A 22,141-nucleotide genomic window follows, 5' to 3' on the forward strand; every position below is an offset into this window, starting at 1 on the left:
GGCTCGGTTCTTGGGCCGCTCCTCTTCCTGTTGTATATAAACGATCTTGTAAATGATCTTCCTGTTAAAATCAAATTATATGCAGACGACTGTGTTTTATATTCAGTAATAGACAACCCCTCGGATCAAGTATTACTAAATGATGCGTTTCAGAAGGTAGTTGCCTGGTGTGATGATTGGCAGATGTCAGTGAACTTTGAGAAAACTGTTTTTATGTGCATTACTCACAAAAAGAAAAAGCTTAGTTTCAATTACTCGGCTAACAATATTTTTCTATCTGAAGTAACAGAATACAAGTACCTTGGCCTGTGGATAACTAATAACCTCAAATGGAATCGGCACATCGATAAGGTAACCACTAATGCCTATCGTAAATTGTTTTTTCTTAGGAGAGCATTAAAGCTGTCCACGTGTCCCGTTCGCTTATTAGCGTATAAAACAATTATACGCCCGTACTAGATTATGCAGCTATTATCTGGGATCCGTTTACGCAAACTAACATCAAAAAGCTCGAACGGGTGCAGAGAAAGGCAGTTCGCTTCATTTATAATAACTTCTCCCGTACCTCAGTAACAGAACTCCTAAAACAAGCCAACTTGCCTGCACTAACAGAGCACAATCGAGTTTCCCGACTAAAATTCTTCTATCAGCTTGTAAATGGACACTACAACATTAACATCACTGATATAATTACATTTTCTTCCGGGTATACCACAAGACAAAGGCATCAACTAACAGTGACACCATTCCGCTTAAAAAATAATTGTTTTAAATATTCCTTTTTTCCTAGGACTGTGATAGAATGGAACAATTTGACTAATATAGAAGTTACTCAGCCTTCGTTGTCTTTATTTGCTGCTAACATCTGTTGATTAGGCCTCAAGAGCAAATGTGACCTCATTCATTTCTTTTTGCCACGTTTATTTAAACCGATGTTGTTTGTATAGGCAATGTACTCCGTATTGCTTTGTTTTGTTGCCTGCATTTGTACGCTGATATATTGTACTTCCACCCTGCTAAAATCCCTTTGGGGATTGCAGTATCTGTAAATAAAATAAAATAATGAACAAAATAACTTGAAACCCCTTCAGTTTTGAAGTGCTTACAATAAGAGCGATTATGAAATGCCAGTGAGTGAACTTATTGCAGGAGCTATTGAGTTTTGATGTATGTGCAAGTAAATTAAATTACCTTGCGAATAAAAAGGGAGTGGGCACCACATAGCAGTGCACATTGGCTTTCCATTTTGGCCTCTTGTGCCCACCACTGACCAAAACATTGGCCACTGAACAATGGCTTATCCTAGGCAACAATCCACATCACTGGAAGCAGCACCTACCGAATACCAAAGCCTTCGCTGGAGTTTCTCTAGATAAAGGTTTTGCCATGCACTTCTAACCAAACATGCCCAAATGCATGTTGCCTTCCACCACTGATGCTAGCCATCAAGTTCCGCAGTTGAATAAAATGCATTCCCACCTCTACCACCCTTCTTCATTCTCAGAATGCATTAAATTACTTTACATGCAGATTTACTTGCAGCATAACAGTAAATTTGTGGTACTAGTATATAATGAAAAGTGCTGCATACTGTACCACAAAGCTGCATTGTTGTCATGGCCAAGTTCTGGATGTGGTGGCCTCTAAACTTCGTGGTGCCGGCTTTGAAATCCAGTTAGCACCACATATAACTATTTCTTTAATCCTCTGTCTTTTTTATGAATTACCCATGGCAAGGCAGATAGCAAACATCCAGGAAAGTAATAAATTTTATGGGTAGCTAATTAACTAATTCACTGTAGGGCCACATGGAAGATGCAGAAAGGAAGCCTGGTGATGATGAAATCATGTGCTGTGAGCACAAATGTGAAGACTAGCTCATGATATGTCCTCAAAATCTGTCAAAAAAAAAAAAAAAGTTATCACTCCAGCTAGTTTCTTCCTGCACTATGCAAGTGAGGCTTTGGGAAAACTAACTGGAATGGCACTATTTCATGGCACATTATGAAATTTATTTGAGAACTGGTGCTAGTCTTGGAATTTTTACTAATTGGGTATGACTTCATTATTACCAGCCCTCATTTCCAAAATTGCAACAGGTCTTTCTTCTAAATTGCAAGTGCATTTTGCCACATAGCACACCTTCCCTACTAATGGCGACACCAGTCATCACATTCAAGTGAAAATGATGCCCAAAGTGGGCATGCTTTACCATCTTTAATGGGCATAATAGATCTCAGCTGTGGCCTGAGGCTTCATCAAGGGAGCCACAACTACAAACCTATTTCACATTGTAAAATGCATGAACTGTGCACATCAGTGCAGACTCTGACATAATTAGGCAAAGGGTCTAATTTGCCTTAAAGTAAATGATCAAAACTTCATGCAGGTTTTTAATTTTTAACAACATTGTGATTTGTTGTGTCAAGTAACATGCCTGCCTCATCCAGTTAATGATACGAAGTTGAACTGCACATGTGCCAGGGGGCAAGTTAAAAAAATAATGTTCAATATGTGCGCATTGTAGGTAATATTTTCATGTAGTACTTCATGTCCACACTTTACATGCAGATGTCTAAATCATCTAGCAATCATCTCTTATCAACACACCTCGCAGCCCTACAATGTCATGGTTATGTTGAGATCTCCTTTATACAACACTCTATTGCCTCCCAATGAAAAGACCCGTGTTTACACTCATATAAGCCAATATAATTTTTTTTTTAATTACAAGGGCAGAGCTCACGAGTCAGGGATGCATCAGGAGTATTTGAGAAGTATATTTTGCAATCAGTCCATGCCATCTTTGACAGACACTACATCAGGTAGCCAATTGAGAAGTGCCAGCTAATCCAGACTGGTCGCACGAGCCATTTCAGGTGCCCCAGATAAAAACGCATTGTGCATGCAAAGAAGTGACAAGAAATCAAGTGAAGTCAGTGCACATGACTACCAAGCATCAGACATGAGATGACCTTGTCACATTCCATGCAATCACAAAAAAATTTGGACCCGATATCGCAGCAGAGATATTTTCCAAATTTTTAGGCATCCGGTTGTATTAGAGTAAATCCAGTATGTGTGAATATTTATCCGATAGAAGCCACAAGGTGAATGTTACGAACACCATTTATTCATACAAATATCTCGCCTTCAGGAATTCAAAACACATGACTGTAAAAGGTTTATAAAATACAAAAGCAAATATGGTAAAAAATAGCAAATATAGTGGGACTTCCTGGTTGGCAATCTATATAAGAACAAGGCACTCGTGTAATACAATAGCCTGAGAGGTTTTTTTTGTTTCTCTGCAAAGACTCACATTGGTTGCGACAGAGACAAAGTGGCACTCGGAAAGGGGCATGCAGCTCCCATTTTGGCAGATGAAGCAATTCCGATAAACAGGCAGTAAAAATGAACCGCTTCAGTAGATCAGCATGTATAGAAATGCAAGAGTGGCACATGGCCACTGCCTAGACTTTGGTCTGGTGCTCTGTGCCATTTGTTGTTCCCTGCTGCATTTGTTCCTGCATTTTTTTCAGCATCTCCTGCATTCTCTTGAGCTCAGCTTCTTTCTCCTGTAGAATTCTGTCTTTCTCTGAAAGCTTCTCATCAGATGCAAGCCTGTGCAAAACAGAAAGAAAGGATTCCTATGAGACTTTTCTGATGTAAGACCAGCAAAAAGCAGTGTACGCTTGCCGGCGCGCAATAGCTTTCGCCCACGTGCAAGAGTTGACACTCGTGCGCCTACGCATGCGCAGATGGAGCAGGACAGATATATCTTCTCCAGACAACTATCGGTGCCCTGGCTGCCTCACAAAAATACGAAACGATGTCTACCAAGGGAAAAATAGTGAGCTAAGTGGGCACACGTCTTCTTGTAGATTCAAACTACCATTTCTTGCAGGGTGCGAGCTTTCGCACTGCAGCAAGCGTACATATAGTTTGGCCTCCACAGCCCACAAAAGGCACCGTGACACTAGGTACCCACACTTCTCACTTCTGTGTCACTAATGCCCCCCCCCCCCCCCCCCCACTCTGATTACCATGTGCAATAATGTATTTCCAATTTTTTAAGGCTATTTTCAGTGTCCACATCAGCTCATAGGTGGGTTCTGCTATAGCTGTGCAGTTATTTAGTTTAAATGCTTATTCTGCTGCTTGTCACTCTGATCCAACTTGCAATTTCTGTAAGTGCTTTTCCCAGATATAAAAAGGAAATGACAATTTCGGGCATTAGTATGCCACACAGAATGTCAATAATGCATCATTTCACTGGAATGCAAAACGGGAGACAGATGGCGACTCCACTGGTGCTAGCATGAACTGCTGTGAACCACACGTTTCTATTTTCATAGGAAGTATATTGACGCTACATTTGTGTCTGTTAAGCTTTTAAGAAAGTACAAAAATAAACAAGTTATGGCACCTTTCCTCTAACGTAGTATGATCAGTGGCTTTATGCAACACTCAACCTGGGATCCTTTCGCTACAGTCCAGAACACCAGGTAGTAAATTTGAAACCATGTGACAAGCTCTGGTGTGGAGGGCATGCACAGGAGTCCGGGTTCATATGCACTACTGTTTTTTTTTTTTTTTTTTTTTTTGGGGGGGGGGGGGCATTCAGAAACGCTGACCTCCATGCATGCAGACATCTCCTAATCCACCTCCATTTTTGCCAACACTATCAAGCTAAGCCAATGTAGTGAAGCCATCGTGTGCTTCAGTAGCATCTATCTATAAATACCAATATCACTTTGATCACAGATTACTGTATGCTGAGCACATAATATACAGTCGAACCTCGATATAACGAAATTGTACTTGCAGCGAAAAACTTTGTTACATCGTGAATTTCGTTAATTCGAGGTTTCATTAATTCAATGGAACTAAGATCAGGAAGTAGAAATAATTCGTTACATTGCCAATTTTGTTAAATCGAGGTTCATTATATTGAGGTTTGACTGTAGAAGTAAACATTAGTTGAAGGCTTCATTGTTTCTTGCTTGTCCCATCCTTTGCGCTGTACAGACTTCGATATGTACCAGCAAGCCCACATGAATGCTCTAGACCCAAGGAGTCTAGAATGGTATACTAGATCTGCTTTGTCACTGAATTCGTTACCAGAATAAATAGATTAGGTACATTCGGTGCAACCTAAGCTCTGCCAACAAAATCGCACCGCATCTGCTCTCTCCAAAACAGCTCCAGAGGAACGTAGACATTTGTCTCTTACCGTGAATGAGCAAATGAAATTGGTTGACGCATCTATACAAAATGAATATTCGAGTTGGCCAGTGGTGTATTGGTCTCTGCATTCTTAAATCTTATTTAGGCATCCACCAGGGCATTGTTTCACTGTTGGGTGTAAAGTTTTCATGTGGCTCAGTAGTCTGAAGCTTTGAAGTGTCAACACATTTGCAAATTTCTTCATTTTTTTTCTTAAAGGTATCTGCAGTCAGATTTCAGAAGCTGATGGAGCTGCACCCTGGCCATTGTCTACTCTCGATTTCTTAAGATAATTGTTTTATTGACCCTTTTATCGCGGAGTAGTTCTCTCTAGAGAAACAAGATGGCGCTTTTGGTGGCGCGCCATATGTTGCCTCAGCGACCGTGCACAAATACGAAACCACTACCGCTTCTGTACGATGAGCTGTCGGAAATGCAACTGAGTTTTCGCTAACACACTGTGCTCCAATCATGCTGGATTGAATCATGTGGATTGAAGATGTGAGCAGTAGTTGGCTGCAAAAATATTGACTGGCGTATTTAAGAAATGTAATGAATATGTGTGGTCGAGTTCACGGACCGCTGCTGCAACTGTCCGCACCTATTTCCGACTCTTCGTGCTGTACGGCTTTCCTCGAGGATACAGAAATTTGCTCATCCGCCAGCTTTGTATCGCTAACCTTCAAAGAAAGGGCTTCAGCCCCAGTATGTTGGCAAGAGTGAGTACCGCTCATTAAACAGTCATAAAGAGAGTAGCGCTGCTTCCTGTCGTAGTAGGTTTTGCGCACAGTATCTAAACACATCTACCCCAACTTACGCCTGTTTTTCTGCCAACGTGTCGAGAATAAGTGAATGGGCGCACACTTAAATATATGCGCACTATCTATATACGCACAATAAATGACGGTACTACACCAATAGTGCACGAATGGTTGAAGCTGAATGTTTCGTCATGGTCCACTAGAGTAAGCGAGTTACTAGCGATAATACATCTTTCCTACAAGGTATTACAATATACAGAACATCTACGTTCCAAACTTTGAGTGCAGCAAGAACAAATCTATCACAACTGAGCACAACCGCAAGTGATTAGGCAGAAAATAAACAATCAGATAGTCACCACACCGAACAACTTTACTGAGCCAAACATGACAAGCCACTGCTTCAAAGTGTTTGCCAAATACAGTGTAGACCGCTTATAACGTAAGTCGCCGGAGTCGCAAATATCCGCACTATAAGCGGTACCACACTATAACCAAAACAACCATTTTATTGAGATAATGGACACTATAGGCACATTTCTGCCGTTGCTGTCACCGTGCTCTAGGTTCCGTATTCGCTTACTAAATAAATTAATAAGCACCGTGTCTCGCGCGTACAAGCAAAGATGAACACATCTAGCTCGTTGACCGCGGAAACGAACTGTTAAAACGCTCGAGTGAAGAAGCGCGGCGAGCGAATTGACCTTCGTGCTATCATGCCTCTCGCTTCAACGCGGCCTATAAGCGGCGAAAACACGGTGTGCGGCGGACTTTCCCTGTCGCAGATTGCTTTCAAGATAGGGCCAAGGCAATCGTATCGCCGAAGTGGATCGTCGCAGATTACGTCCTGCTTCGGTCCACTGAAACCGTTCCGCATTGCTTTGCTGGCAAAAATCCTCTCCTTCTATTTGCGCCAGTCCTGAACGCAAGTTTCGGATTCTCCGAACGCCCGTGATGCGGCCCCGACTTCCGTCCGTCTCTGTACACATGATCACTTTCCTTTTAAATGCGGCATCATGATGAACTCGGTACTTCATGCTGATAGAGCAGAAGCAGAGAACGTGAAGACAGACGGTAGACTATAGCCTAAGCACGTGTACTGCAGCACATGGAGGAATCTACGGTAGCTAGGCTCGATGCGCGTGCGAAGCGGCCATTTTGAAATGCCGACAGCTATAAGGTAACACAGATTTAGGGTCGTACTCCATTCTAACGTGCACGCAATATTTGGACCTGTTTTATTGGTAAAAAAGTGCGCGTTAGATTCGAGTAAATACGGTATTTGTGGCTTGAGGGGAGCATTTGCCGTCTAGGTTGACTGCCGCACTTCCAGGCAGCCGCACTGTAACCGGTATTTTGTGTCCCGCAACTGCACTATAAGCGATACGCGTATACGTAGAGTGCTATGGGAAAATTAATGGGAGTCTGAAAAGACCGTATTATATCCGGTCCTGCACTATAAGCGGTTACATTATAAGTGGCCTATACTGTACAGAAAGAAGCGTAAAACACACTGATCCTGATTTAATTCGTAAGCGGAAAGTTTGGATAGCTTGGAATACATATTTAGCCCCGCTTTTAGAGCAAGCACCATATACACTGCTTGTGTTGTTTGGACAAAGCTTAATGAGTTCCGATGACGCTATTACGTGACCTCTGAAGCTGTGGCCAAAGCTTTGTGCCAAAGCTTCGTGACGGAGGCAGTTGAGGCAAGCAATGGACACGTTGCCAAGTGATCAAACATGGCAGTACCCATGGGATCGCTGCGAAAAGGGTCAATAACAACGTCTGTTCACTGGAAGCTTACACCCAGCTATTGACTGTTCTTATCATGAAAATACTGTGTTTACTCGCATAATGAACGCACATTTTTTCCTGAAAAATATGCGCAAAGTTGGGGGGTGCGTTCATTATGCGGGGTAATCTTCTGAACAATTTTCTTTCCCCAGCCACCTCTAAAAATGTTGCAGTTTTGCGCGATAGGCGAACCATCGATTGCGATAGCAAATGTGCAGACAGCTTCACGAAGTAAAGATAATCGTTTTATCAGTCGTATTAACTTTCAAGCATTCGCTGCCTATGTAAATTAACAAGCATGGTGTCAGCATGCACCAGCATACTCACACTCGATGACCGGGGACACTCACTGTCAAAACGCTGGCGTCGGGAAGCACGGCAGCAACAGTGAGCGAAGTGACCTTCATGCTGTGTATCACTTCAACGCGTTTAAACTGAGCGGCGAGAACGGAGCACGTACGAAGGAGGCGTCGTCGCACCTAGACTCGGACCCCGACGCAGATCATTTTCAAGATAAGGCACATGCGGCCGCGCAATGAGGAGTCGTTGTGCCGCCCGCCCTCCCTCCCCTCCCCCGGTGCCGTGCGCGCTACGGAATACAACACGTTTCCTCCTCGCTTTCCTCCCTTGAACGCGGGAGATTGAGGCGCGATTGTCGGTGCCGACGGAAACAATCTGCCTGGAGTGTCCATATAATTGCTATCGCAATAAAAGTAGGAGACACGGTACGATTCGGCAACTTATACAACCATACCCGCCGGACACCATAACAGATGCCGAATCGTACCGTCCTCTTCTAATTCACGGCAACAAGTTCAGGGTGCGTTCATTATGTGAGGAAAAGAAAAAACACTTCTTGATTCGAAAAGTGGGGGGTGCGTTCATTATGTGAGTAAATACAGTAACTGCAGTGTTGTAACACTACACGACGTGATCAACAGCAGTCAAATGAGGGAGGTCTCAAGCTCGAGCCAACATTTTGAAGAGCGAACTTGTCTTCATTAAGGTGAAGGAAGACCCTTTGATGAAACATCGGCTCCAGGCATCCCTTGTTCAACCAGTGTTGATCATGACACAACCAGATATCATAACATACTGGCAACAGCAACAAGTGTAAAAATACATTTTAGAGTGATAATCTAGATAAGCAGATTCACAAACTTTTGTGTGCAGCTTCGCTTTATAAATTAATATGTTCAGTTCTTAAGCATGAAATGCTTCCTCCGACTTTTAGCTGTGTCCTAGTGGAAAGTCAGAATCAGAAAATATACAAGCAGTTGAAATTTGTCACCATTAAATATCTTGATCAATTTTGAACACAATCAGTGCACACACTATCTCAATTATAGAGACCATGAATATTCCCACTCTTACGCTCACTTTCATTGACAAACCAATTTAACTTAGAGACTTTCGAGTGCCATTCAACTGCAAAACCAAAGAGAAAAAAAGAAAAAAGGAGAATGGCTGACTTGGCTCAAGCTCAACACCTTCGACTATGGACTTGCCACTGTAGATAGCAGTAAATTAGCATGGTTTTTATAGCAAAGTCTTGAAGAAGGATGAAGGTGGCTTTTTTCTATGACAAAGATGGGCACTAATTCAAGCTTGACTAGTGACATGGGGGGACATGTCACGATATGGAAACCAAAATGAGGCGACTCAAGTTAAAGGTGTACCATATCATATGTGAAGTGAGAACAGAAAGTTACTTTGACACCATATCCTGCCTCAGCAGAAATTCATCGGCTCATGAAAGGTTAGAAATGGCATGCAACGTGATCCCCATTTGTGTCCACAATCTTTTCCCTCCACATTTGTGTTTCTACTTCAAAATGCCAACCGTTTCACATGTTATGGAATATTCTTGTACAGTATAGACCACTTATAACGTAACCGCTTATAGTGCAGGACCGAATATAGTGCGGTCTTTTCAGACTCCCGTTAATTTTCCCATAGCACTCCATGTATACACGTATCGCTTATATAGTGCAGTTGCGGGAAACGAAATACCAGTTACAGTGCGGCCGCCTGGGAGTATGGAAGTCGGCGGAGACGGCGAACGCTCCCCTCAAACGGGCGCCCCAAGAAGCGCTCGAAGAAGAAAGAGTGACGAAGTGGAGCAGAAGGGCACGTGGTGAGAACGAACAGCCAGTGAGGCTGAAACCAGAATATTGAGTGCAAGTTGTGAAATATCACGGCGCGCATAGCGAGCGAGGGCCACGAAACTGCCAACGCCGGCCAACGCTCGCTTCACGATAACGGCAGTAAACGAAACTTCGGGGAGCGGGCGGCGCCGGCACGGCATGGCGAAGGGCGCACGCGGAGACTGTGGAATGTGAGGGAGGAGGGCGGCAGGGAAGCGAATTTCGCCTCAGCAGCTCCGCCGCTTCGGTGGCTCCCCTCGCTATCCCTCGTAACTCCCTCACTTTAGACTGTCACCGTGCGCGCCCGCCGCCGTGCAGGCGCCACTGCTCCAGCCGGCCCGGCGCCAGCTCCCCTGAGTTTCGTTTTGCTGCCGTTATTGGGAAGCGGACGTTTGCCAGCAGGGCAGTTTCGTTGGCCGGCCTAGGACAGCGCCGCTGCTTCCCTCTGCGCCGTAGCCCCAACGTGCAAGGTCAACACGTGACTAGAAAGTAGAGGAAACAAAGGAGAAAGAAGGGTTTACTGCCATTTTCTACGCGTGGCTACGGTAGCGTGGCTGAGACATCGGCACATACACGAATGTTCCGGCGCAACGCAGAATTGGCGACCTTGCCATTTGAGAGAGGGTGAAATTTCTGCCGCGTTTGTTTTTATTTCTTCTTTTTTTTGTTCGCGCGCGACATTGAGGGGTCTCTCCTAAGCTTTTACTCTATAGGTCGTTTCACATGCTGCTACTGGAGCGAAAAAAATTGGTGCGATCGCACGCGTCGCAATGCGATTTTTGGCGGTGCCGGAGCAATGCCGGTCGGAGGCGCCGCCACGTGAATTATTTCGAATTAACGAGATTCGACTGTAAATTGAATGCGAACATTCTAGCCGCATTCCTCGACTGTCGCATACGCATCGCGGCTCGGTGCACGTTTTGCATATGTGCGGGCCTTGAAAATTGTTGCTTTGGTTATAGTGCGGTACCGCTGCGGTACCGCTTATAGTGCAGATATTCGCGACTCTGGCGATTTACGTTATAAGCTGTCTACACTGTACACCAGTTCGTGTTACAATTTGGTTATGTGAATGGGTGCTGTCCAAGTTCCTTGGAGCATGCACTTCCATCTCCTCCACTTCCAGCTCTGCTAACGAAATGAGAATCCAAGTAAAGTGTCATCTCAGTTTAGGAGCTTACCCTCATATTCAGAAATGCACCACTGCGACTTTGTCAAGTTCGGCTCAAAATAGTGCCTGATGTGAATGTGCCTAAAATGCTTTAATGTTTTCTTGGGCAAGTTCATGCTTGATCAAGAATGGCTTCAAGGTGCATTTCTGAATGCAGGGGTTAGAACCAGTAAACAGTGACAATTGGCTAGAATAAATTGGGATACGCACACTGTGGGCTTCTTGGCTGTTGCTGGAGGAGCCTTACCAGCCAAGCGTTCTGAGCGGTAGTTCTCGTAGTGCAGTTCCTGTGTCACTTCCTGCAGGTCTTGCATGTGCGTTCTGTTAAGAGGAGGCACAGTTCAGTGGACTACATGTCACAGGAAAAAAAAAACCATATGGCGACCGTAGGCACACTGTGCTTATATGAAAGATAAAATTATTATAATGGGCTTATTATAAGTTCCATGCCACAGCGTACACTTCTTTTATGCAAAGCCCCCGTAAAAAAGAACTGCATTTTATAACCTCTGCAGTCAATGCCCATTACAGACTATGCACACACAATTTTTTGCAACAAGAGGAAAGCTTGATTTTAACATAACAGCACACCATTAATAAACGAGCAGTTTGTGGAAAGCTTTACTCCCAAACAAGTGCCGGTTTGCAGAGGGCGTGCATATTATTATAACAATTATGTTGAGAAGAAACATGCATGCATGCAGCTGGGAATAGGTGAAGATCGTGCTCCAACATACATGAGCATGGTCCTGAGCTTGATAAAATCTCCATGTTCTGGGTTCTCAACCTCTACAACACCCCATGGGTAAAGACGTCCTCTGACTTTTCGGCCTTTGACTTCTATCAACTGCACAGAGGAACTGACTGCAAAGGGCACAGACTCCTAAAAGCAGAAAAAACGGAGGAAACAATGTGGTGTGAGGAATTGGCTCCTGTGCAGATTTCACACTTGGAACTTAACTAGTAAATTCACTGCTTTGCTTCCTGCATGTGGATTGTGAAAGTTTTCAAAACTGTGCACACCAACTCCACCATACTGCTTTGGGAGCTCTTACTCCTGAAGGTCAATAAGGAATGCTAGCAAAAACTGAAACATACTATCTAAAAATGTTACAGGGCAGCACATTTTTTTCTGACATTTTGTGCTGTTCCTATGAATGAACATTTGTGGACCTTGTTGACAATGAAATGCTCATTTTCACTCAAGCCAAGCTCACACATTACCAATCCAGCCCATGATATTCAAATCGGAGTTGAGTGAAAAATACAGTATTATACAAAGAGAGATGCACCACAACATTCGGTATTAACTTTAACATAACAAATGTGGTGAAACCGCACTCTGGCACATGACAGGCTTTGTCGCCATACAACGCAACTGAGCAAGGTGGCCTCTGCCATTCTGAAGAAGCACATCAACCAATGAGTATAGCTCACTGCTTGCGTTAAAGGCTCTGCAACACCAAACATATTGAAAAGGACACCACCTTGTTATGACAAAGCAAGACATGTTGTCTGCAGCCTTATTTAATACAACTGACTTCCGTTAATTCGCCCTTGATGGGACCGATGAAATTGGTCTAATTATCTGGCAGGTCAAATTAAAAAAGATGCGGAAAAAATTCAAAAACATAGCCGATTCATTTGGCAGTATTTGCCCAATTCTATCATGCCCCCAAATCAAACACACCTGCTTTCTATGTGTCCGAAGTAGAGAACTAATAAAGTATAAAAATTATGTGTACACAATTTTTTTATCAAGAAAAATAGGCAAAGGTCTAATATGTGTTGCACAATGGCAACCAATTTCCATAAGTCAGCTTTGCCACAACACAGTTTTGTTGTACGGTAAAGCTTAAAAATGCTGCAAACGTGGTTTTGGTTCTGTATCTGATTGCACTGCGCAGGCAATTTTCAGCCCAATTTTCTTGGAAAAAGTAAGGTGCTCGTTATAATCAGTTAAATACCGTAATCAGACATTGTGAGCTACCATAATCGCTTGAACATCTTCCTAGGGCAGGCCGAAAATAGGCGTTCTTGACAGGAGTCTGGAGATTATGTTTGTTCAACACATCCAGTGTGCCCTAAGCTCTGCCAAAACAGACGCTACAGCTAAAAGGGTCGCTGTTGAGGTCACTTTAGTTGTCAGGCGCATGTGTGCTGACTGGTCAAGTTAGAATTGCATGTAGCCGCCTCTTTATTCAATTCACGCGAAAAGATAAACACTGGTTTAAGAAGAGATGTCTCTCGAGCCAGCCTTTCAACAATGGGACTTGTCTTCACCGAGGTAACAACTGCCACGGATGCTGAATGGAAACACTAAGTCGTGAAATTGCTAAGCGGATGTGTAGAGTGTGATGACAAAAGTCGAAATGTTCAAAATTAAGTGTTTAGCTGTGTTAGCGACAGAAAGAGGGGGTTGAAACAGGGAAGCGCAGCCGATTCTTTCATGTGGTAGTAAGAATACGCAATGCACAAGAATCTTCACGTGTAAGCAGGCCCCGTCAATCCCAGGGGCCTAATGTTTCATAAAAAAAAGGAAGAGATACCACATTGTTTTGACTTTTGACAGTTCAAAAACGAGAAATAAAAATGAATGTTAACAGGAAATGAGTTGTACCAATTGACCTGTATTTGAACTCATTGCTTTCATTTCACATTTACTCTACTTACTCAATCCACCGAGTGGCTATAGCATTGCGCTGCTTAGCACGAGTCCATGGTTCGACTCCTGGCCACGGCAGCCGCATTCCGAAAAATTTAATGCAAAATATGTTTGTGTACTGAACTTGGCGTATGCAATGAAGAACAGCAGGCGGCGAAAATAAATCCAGAGGCCTCTACTATGGCATCCCTCATAGTCCACTTCTCAGCTTCTTGACATTTAAACCTCTCAATTTAAAATAACCAAACCCTTTTCAGATGGCTGTGCAGTCGAAAAGCAGCACAGCTCTATGCATGTTTATCACATGCAGGATAATAGCTAAAAAAAAAAGTGTGAATGATTCGTTCATTTTGCATTGACACATACATATCGTAAAAAAAAAAAAAAAAAAAACTCAGTATACAGAGTGAGAATAATCAAATCACAGCCTTCCGGCACTCAAAGTGTGCAATGTAAATTGAACAGGTCCCACGTAAGACTGACAGTTGCTGCAGGCTCCCGAGAGTGAACGTTATGTTCACTCTCGGGACGAGAATTTTATTTTTAAGCATTAAATTACCATGAGTGTTCATGCTTGCCTTCATTAAGCCACAATTGCAATCATTTCACGACCTTAACAGTAGAAAAAGAAAAAAGAGCTGACCTGATGCTAACGATTATTTACGTGGAAAATTAACTTATCAGAACATATTTTGCCTTAGAGACATAAATGTGCTGAGATAATGCAGGCAAAAAGAACAAATAGAAAAAAAAAATACCTTGACACAGACGCACATTTCCTTCGCATAACCACTTTTTTCTTTTCTTTCTTTTACGACTTGCTTCGCGCTGTTGCTGCAACAGTGCAGTGCTAGCTGTGTTTTTGCAACGTTTTAACGGTGAAAATAATTGTTCGAGCTTGATCAAGATCAGATGGTGTTTTGCAACGTTTTAATGGTGAAAATAATTGAGCTTAATCAAGATCAGATGGTGTAGATGTCCTTCGACATGAAGCACTTGCGGCAAACCGTCGCTGTAAAGTTTACGCATGCAGTCTGGCGCGTGCAGAAAATCATGGCTCGACAGTGCGGCAAAACGGAGGAGAACCACACGCTCACACCCGGCCGTTGTAAATATTTTGCTATAGATGGTGTCCGCAACTGGCGTAGCAGTGCCACCACGCAACGCTGTGGTTGTCTATACTAAACCCAACAATACAGGTATGGCCAGAATGAACTGCCTCACTACCACCAAATTGCTACTGCGCTCATTTCCGCACACGCTGTCTGTGGCTGCCCATTTTCCTGTAGTTGTAGGCTGCTTGAACAAGGGAGTGCAAGAAACTGTGAGGTCCTTTGGATACTATGCCAAACCCACGGTGGTAGAATAGGAGAGGTGGACAAACGGCGCCGCTTTGTCCATGCACCACGCATCACGTGACGGCTCTCGAGTTGCCGCCGCTTCGCGCAAGGTGGCAGCAGGGGTAGTCTGGGCTCATTTCTTCACTCCGCCGTACTTGAAAGAACGTAACTGGCGGGTGTCGCGAGCACTCAAACGGTATTTTTACGTCTCTGACTTTAGAGAAAGAACTTCGCGTCGTAGTGCAGCACACCAGAGGTCTTCAATAACACTGAATGGTTACTGTTGCTTAAAACATTTTTCGCGCAGATTTATACTTGCAACGTGATTTCAGACGTACCGTTTATTCCTTGTTTATTTGTTTGTCTTATATGTTTATTATGGGGGATACAGATTGGTTCCGAGAACTATACAGTGACTAATGCGTTATTGCCAAATGAATCACATTTGAAACAAATATTTTTTTGATATGTTCCCGATCAAGTACACCAGTTTCTTCTTCCTCAATACAATATTAATTTTAAAAAATATTTCATTAGCATGTACAACTATGCAGAACCAGTATTAACTGTATTCCCAAAACTACTATTATTGTTACTATTAATATTAATGAAAAATGTTAAGTCAAGAAATCGTCACTTTCCAAGCACGTTAGTGATAGATTAAATCACTGGGAGGACAGGCTGATTAAAAAAATTAGGGGCAGCTTCATACTAAGTGGTGCGAAGACTGGGCAAACAGCAAAGCTGGTGGCCCTTACCCAGCTCTAACTTTGCTTAACTTGATTTGGCTTGGCTGGTTCTTAAGCCAAACTTAGCCGACCCCGAGTATCGGGACGATATTCGGGTTCTAAAGGCCACTTTATAGTCTGACGTAGCGTTGACACGTGAGTGTGCTCGACATGGCGATGCCATGCCAGCGAAAGCGCAACACTCTATAGTCCGGCGCGAGGCATGGCCGACGTATCCGGTGCTCGTTGGTGTGCCCCGCCTGCAGCCGGTGTTGAGATGCGACATGCTGCATTTCGCGCTGGCCTCGTCAACCAAAATGGACCGCATCCGCATCTCGTTGAGCAAGATGGGCTGACGGATACTGGTGGCGGCATGTGTAGAGAGTTCCCAGCTTCGTATCATCCTGAAACTTCTAGTTTCGTATAAAATCTGCATGTGCTTAGGCGGTGCGGCGCACACATTGGACTATAGAGGGGTCGGTTTTCGCGCCTTGCATAATCACGGCTATCCACCAGCCATCTTGCTCGACGAGACATGGATGCGGTCCATTCTGGGTGACGAGGCTGGCGCGAAATGCAGCATGTCGCATCTCGACGCTGGCTGCAACCGGGGCAGGCCGACGAACACCGGATACGTCAGCTGCACCTTGCACTGTGGGGAGGGTAACCTGGGAGAGGGTGGTAAACTTGCCGAGTGATGACATCATGTGTGTTGCCTAGTAATGCCTAGCACCAGCTGTGCGAGACGTTGCTAGGCAACGCGCAGCGACGTCATTGCCAGGCGCAGTTTTTTGTTCGCACTTAGCGGCCTAACCAAGAGCTTAAACAGCTCCGCTGTTAAAAGCAAAGTTCATCAACGCTTTCTGCACCACCGTCATATTCCTTGTAGAAGATTCAGCGTGCTCAATCTGTCTGCAGTGTGCATCCCAAGTGAAGTCCACTGCGCCGCGTCTACAACTGTCAGAGCAGCTTCACTTACTGCGTATTTCACGCCGTTTCTGTTCTTTGTTGCTCAGAGTGGCCAGCCAAGGTCGGTTGCGAACACGAAGGCGCGGCGGGGCCGCTCTGTCTAGACAGAACGCCGTCAACTCCCGACGTTTGGAGTCACCAGCATATCATAGGCACGTGCACGTTTACACTCGCCATCTGACGCTACTATCGCAGGCGCCTGAAGCCCAATGCTACCCACAATGATGTGACAACCAAATATTTTTTTATGCTGTACACTCGCTAGTAAGAATGTTCATGCTTCCAGAAAAATACATGTGCGTCCCTTGCGATCGGTGCTCTGTGTTAGTCCTTGCCGAGATTACCTACGCCGATTAGAAATTTTTGGGCTCCATAGAGCCTGGTACACTTATTTTTGTGGGCAAGGCCGGCAGACAGCCTCTGGAAGCTATTAAAAACATGAACGATGTTTTAAAGCCACAAAAATTGCGATAATAACCAACCTTTTACAGCCCAGCGAAAGATTGCTATGCGCGTCTTTGAGTCCATAAAACCCCTCTCACCACCTGGCTACTGTTGTAGAAACTTGACAGGTGTGGCAACACGCTTGCGGCGCACGTTTGGCCACCTCTCCTATTCTACCACCGTGGCCAAACCTATCGATGTTCTGCCCTCACAAGAAGAAAGTAGTACTTGTATAATGATGCAGGGCTAAAGCAATCTGATTTACTGACAATGCAATTACCGAGGAAAGAAAAATAGACTGCATAAACAGATGTAAAGAAACAGCTGTGAAATTGAGTTGGTCTTACTGTTCTCCGTATTGTTCAGGTGACCTCCATACACTTACATGCAGGCCACATTATAACCTTATAGTTTTCTCTCAATTTAATGGAGTACTGACACAAAGGTTCCTCTGTACCAACACACTTTCAATGAATTATAAATAGTGGAACTTAAAGCATGTTACAATGCGACTTTAAGGACCGTGTGCATTCAAACCGTAGCACTTCGTGACATAGGCAAAGTTCTGAGGGTGTTCAGAGAGCACGACTGCGATCCAGTAGGCAAGTACTCAAACATGACCTTTTATTGAGTCTGCACTGTTGCTTAAAATGTGGATCGCCCCCCTCATATTCTTTTCGTTCACCATGGCATATCACATGAGGACAACCTGCAGAAAGGCTTGATGTGCCTAAAGACCAACTGCAACGAAGTTTCACTTTGCCTAAATTGGTAATAAACATACTACTGAAGCAATCTTGGTGAAGCTTCAGTGCTGGCAATTGTCTAATTTTCTTATCAGCCTTTAATAGTACCTAAGGAAATGCGTGTACAGTGGAATCTCGATGATACGAATCTCACGGGGTCACGAAAAATAGTCGTATTAGCCGAAATTCGTATCAAAACACAATTAAAACTAGCTAATTCAAAGAGTCAGAGGTGAACTCACTCAGGCACACGCACGTAAAAAGCATTTACAGTATAGACGACTTACAACGTAACCGTTTATAGTGCAGAACTGGCTACAACGCGGCCTTTTCCGACTCCCCTTTACCCTCCCATAGAACTCCATGTATACGCATACCGCTTACAGTGCAGCCGCGTGAGCCGAAATACCGATTAATGCGGCTTCCAAGGGAAAATCTCGCCAACAAGGGCGGTAGCGAGCATGCTTCTCAACTAGGTGCCCCCACTGATGGGAGAGGAGATCAACGAGGGCGATGCGGAGGAGGAGCATGAGACGTGGAGCATGAGTCCAACGACGATAAAATCGTCGCCGCGCGCCGTATGTGCAAGTGAAAGAGCGCGGGGGATGCGCGTTTTCACTCACAGAGAGCGAACGCGCAGCGGAGAGCAAACGCGACTTCCGTCGCCCGAAAGGCCGTGGGGTTATGGGAGGGAGGGAGGGGGAGGTGATGCTGTGCCGCGGCACCAAATGCGTATCTTGCAACCGGGCGCAAGGCTAACTGGCAACGCAATCTCCCACGCGAAAGGAGCAAAGCGAGAAGGCAGCGCGGGAGGGAGGGGGGGGGGGGGGCTTTTACTCTGCCAACAAATGCATTCTTGTACTTTGCGGCTGTGCCGGCTGTCGGTGTTGTCGCACGCACCGTATCTTGAAAGCGATCTCCACATGGCTCTGACCTTCGTATGCGCTGTGCTTACGCCACTCAGTTTCCGTTGAAGCAATAGACCGCACGAACATTCGCTCGCTGCAGCGGCCGCGCTTCCCCATGCTTGCGTGGGGAAAAGCACAAAAGGAAAAGCATGAAAGCAACAAAAGCGCCACCGCTTCAAACTCTTCGCACCCAGTCACGGCCTCCACACTGTCCGGCACTGCGTCCGTGCCTCCGCACCAAAAGAAAAAGGGAGAAAGCGCGTGACTGCGTGCTGTTCTCTTTTGCGGCCGTCGGTGGGGCGGCGTTTATTCGTATCAACCGACGCGGGTCGAAAATCGATTCGTAACAACCGTTCTCTAGCACATTGCAAAGCAATGGGCCTAGGCCGGGACCACAGAAAAATTCGTATCATCCGCAAGTTTGTATTAGCCGTGATCGTATCATCGAGATTCAACTGTACCTGGAAATAAGCAGATATGACACAAGTCCCAGCACATTGCCTCAACGTGCCCCAAACAGCCACAAGCGGCACTTTACCTTATAGCTCATGCTGAGGAGCCGCACATTCCGAGTCACGCGTCACTTCCTGTCAGCAGTAATGGCAGCATCTACTTTTGCATGCCTTTCAAGATGCATCCACTCATACTTCAAACAAAAGATTTTGCATGAAGGTTTCTCTATAATTACGTGGCCTGACATTTCGTTGCAGTTGCCCAACAGGCTTACATGTGGGACCTGTAAGCACTCTTATGTCTTCTGTGACCCTCGTTGGTTAGTGCACCCTCTCATGCATGAATTAAATCCAGAGGATAAAAAAATTATTTTTGGCCTGAAAGTATTAATAGAGACCACAAAGATCATGAAAAAATTTTATTTCAAGTGATCCAGAGCCTCTGTATTACATTTTTGATGTGTCCCCATATGAGGACATCATGCATAAGCCGATATTAATCCCTGGTTTCAGTACACATGAAATACATAGTACTCTAAAAATTATTGAGCATTCACACTAGAACACTGAAAGAAACAATTACAATTCAGACTGAAACGCTGACGATTGGTCTTGCACATTCCGCTTAGGCAGTGTGGAATGACTGGAAGCACTCGGGACAGAGAGGCACGTTGCAGCGACCGCAGAGGTACCTTGTCTTGCTGCGGCAGGCAAGGCTTCGACAGCGGCTGGCGTACTTTTGCTTGCTCTTTTTTGGGAAATGGCGCCCGCCATCGAATCTCTTTTCCAGGGGCACATGGTGGAGCACTCTCTTTTTTATGAGCGCTGGCGAAGAATCGTTGGATGGCCGACCTCGTCGCTTCGAGCTTTGTGCTGCTTCACCGCGAAATATGAGCGCCTTGGCAACGCGACTTCGGAACTCAAGTTGGTCCATATAATGCTCCGCACCTTTGTTCCACCTCCACACAATCCAGGCGTTCACAACTGCAGCATTTAGTAGGTGGAAGAACATCCTCAAATAACCCCTCTTGTTCCGGACGTCATTTCGGTACCTTGCAATCAAGGAATCCATGAGGTCGACACCTCCCATGTGTTTGTTGTAAACTTCTACGGGAGTACGGTCGGGTGACATCAATTACTTTGCGCTCTTTTCTGTTGTACCTTCGGGTAGTGCCTTCGGGCTGCCGTCCTGCGTAGCTGGAAACAACGTGAACAAGCGAGTTGTCCAGCCACCTTGTCACTGTGATGTTGTCTCCTGAGGTGCAAATTGATGTGCTTCCCCTTCCGTCCGCTTTGAGCTCCTTCAAGGGCTTTAGCTTTTTATCCGCTCCTTGCAGACGGTTTGCACGGCATGTCCCGACAAACAATATTCCATCGTCTCTTAGTTTCCTGACGAGGGCCATGGATGTGAAGAAGTTATCAGCATAAAGTTTATGATTTTTCCCTTCAAGTCCCTGGGACAACCTGATCACGTCTCCGGCCATACCAAATTCACTTGAAACATTGGATCACCCACCAGTTGCCCGTTGGTACACTTCAAAGCGATAAATGTGGCCAGACACTCCTGCTCTCACCCATACCTTGAAGCCCCAACGCTTCGGCTTACTTGGGAGATATTGCTTTATGGAGGAGCGCCCCTTGAATGGAATCACCATCTCGTCCACGGATTGGTATTCCTCACAATCAACTGCCGAGCAAAATTCTTCGTTGAGTGCATCAATGACTGGCCTCATTCCAGCTACGCAGTCATTCTGGAAGCTCAGAGTGTCGCTTGTGGGGTCTCACATGTGCTCTTGGGACAAAGGAACAACAACGCAGTAGTGCAGACAATCAAAAGGGCATTTATTGCACCTTTCATACACTAATACATACCAGCCGAATTGCTACCAATAGAACATTCACACGGGCGCGCGACAAATCGAGGAAGTCCGACTCACCGCGACCCGATAGCGAGCGAATACGTTCGCCCCATGCTATGACACCATCGCCTTGTCGTTCACGTGTACAGTCACGCTAACGATGGCGCGCTCGAACGATCCGTGTTCGTCCATACCGGTGTCCTGCTCTAAGCCTCGCGCGACGGTCGCGCGAAGCGGGCCGGCGCACGCGCGAAGCGTTCGTGCGTGTTGGTCGCCGATCCCCAGCCAAAGAGAGAGCGCCTCCGACCTTTTTCTCCCAAGTGACCCCGGCGTTTCGGTGGCGTTAGCATCGCGACACTAGCGCCATCTCTCGCAACGCGCCGCAACCACCGCCGGTAGCCACGCAGAGAAGCCGGACTACAGGAGACATGCGGGGAAAACAACATCAGGGGACGCGTGAGAGTCGCGCATTCCCACATCCCCCCAACCTTAAATCACTACACATACGCCGGCGAAACATGTCACAAGGCCTATCAACGCGCGCGTCGCGAACAAAAGTTAGTACATGCGACAGTGGCGCCGCCGAGTAAATGTCCACGCATTATCCACAACGTGCGAGCCGACATTGACTCTGGGGTTCACCGCTGGCATCCGTTGGTCACAGCACCACGTCTGCAGATTCGATGGCACGACTCCAGCCCAGGACTCCGGAAACGGCGACGCAGAAGTCGGCACGAGCAAGCGTCGCTCGCGCCCTGCCGACTAGAGCCGCAGTAGCCGTTGGTGACTGCCGGCTCTTTTCCCAGCCGCCGAGGGTTGCGAGCCGGACATTGGCGGCCGCCGAAGTCGCTGCGCCGAATTGACCACAGGCATCTCCAAAGCCTGGGGTAGCTCGATTGTAGTCCGGGGCAGCAGCGCTGACGAT

At 45.6% G+C, this 22,141-nt stretch overlaps 1 protein-coding gene across 2 annotated transcripts in view; it reads right to left on the bottom strand.

Moving 5' to 3' along the window:
• The window catches only part of LOC119446831 (septin-1), a 610,438-nt gene that overhangs the window by 581,071 nt on the left and 7,226 nt on the right, over positions 1-22,141 (bottom strand). Inside the window, exons 7-9 of one of the 2 annotated variants that reach the window (XR_007466176.1) lie at positions 11,843-11,988; positions 11,316-11,426; positions 3,197-3,624 (exon numbers count right to left, since the gene is read on the bottom strand). Coding sequence is in view for 1 of the 2 variants with exons in the window: in XM_037711393.2 (XP_037567321.1) it covers positions 3,474-3,624; positions 11,316-11,426; positions 11,843-11,988 (408 nt within the window). In the remaining variant the exon portion in view is untranslated. Of the gene's footprint in view, positions 1-3,111; positions 3,625-11,315; positions 11,427-11,842; positions 11,989-22,141 lie in introns of those variants that run through there. The other variant, XM_037711393.2, reaches the window with a different exon arrangement.

This window comes from Dermacentor silvarum, chromosome 3, assembly GCF_013339745.2.
Source record: "Dermacentor silvarum isolate Dsil-2018 chromosome 3, BIME_Dsil_1.4, whole genome shotgun sequence".
Taxonomy (NCBI): Eukaryota; Metazoa; Arthropoda; class Arachnida; order Ixodida; family Ixodidae; genus Dermacentor; species Dermacentor silvarum.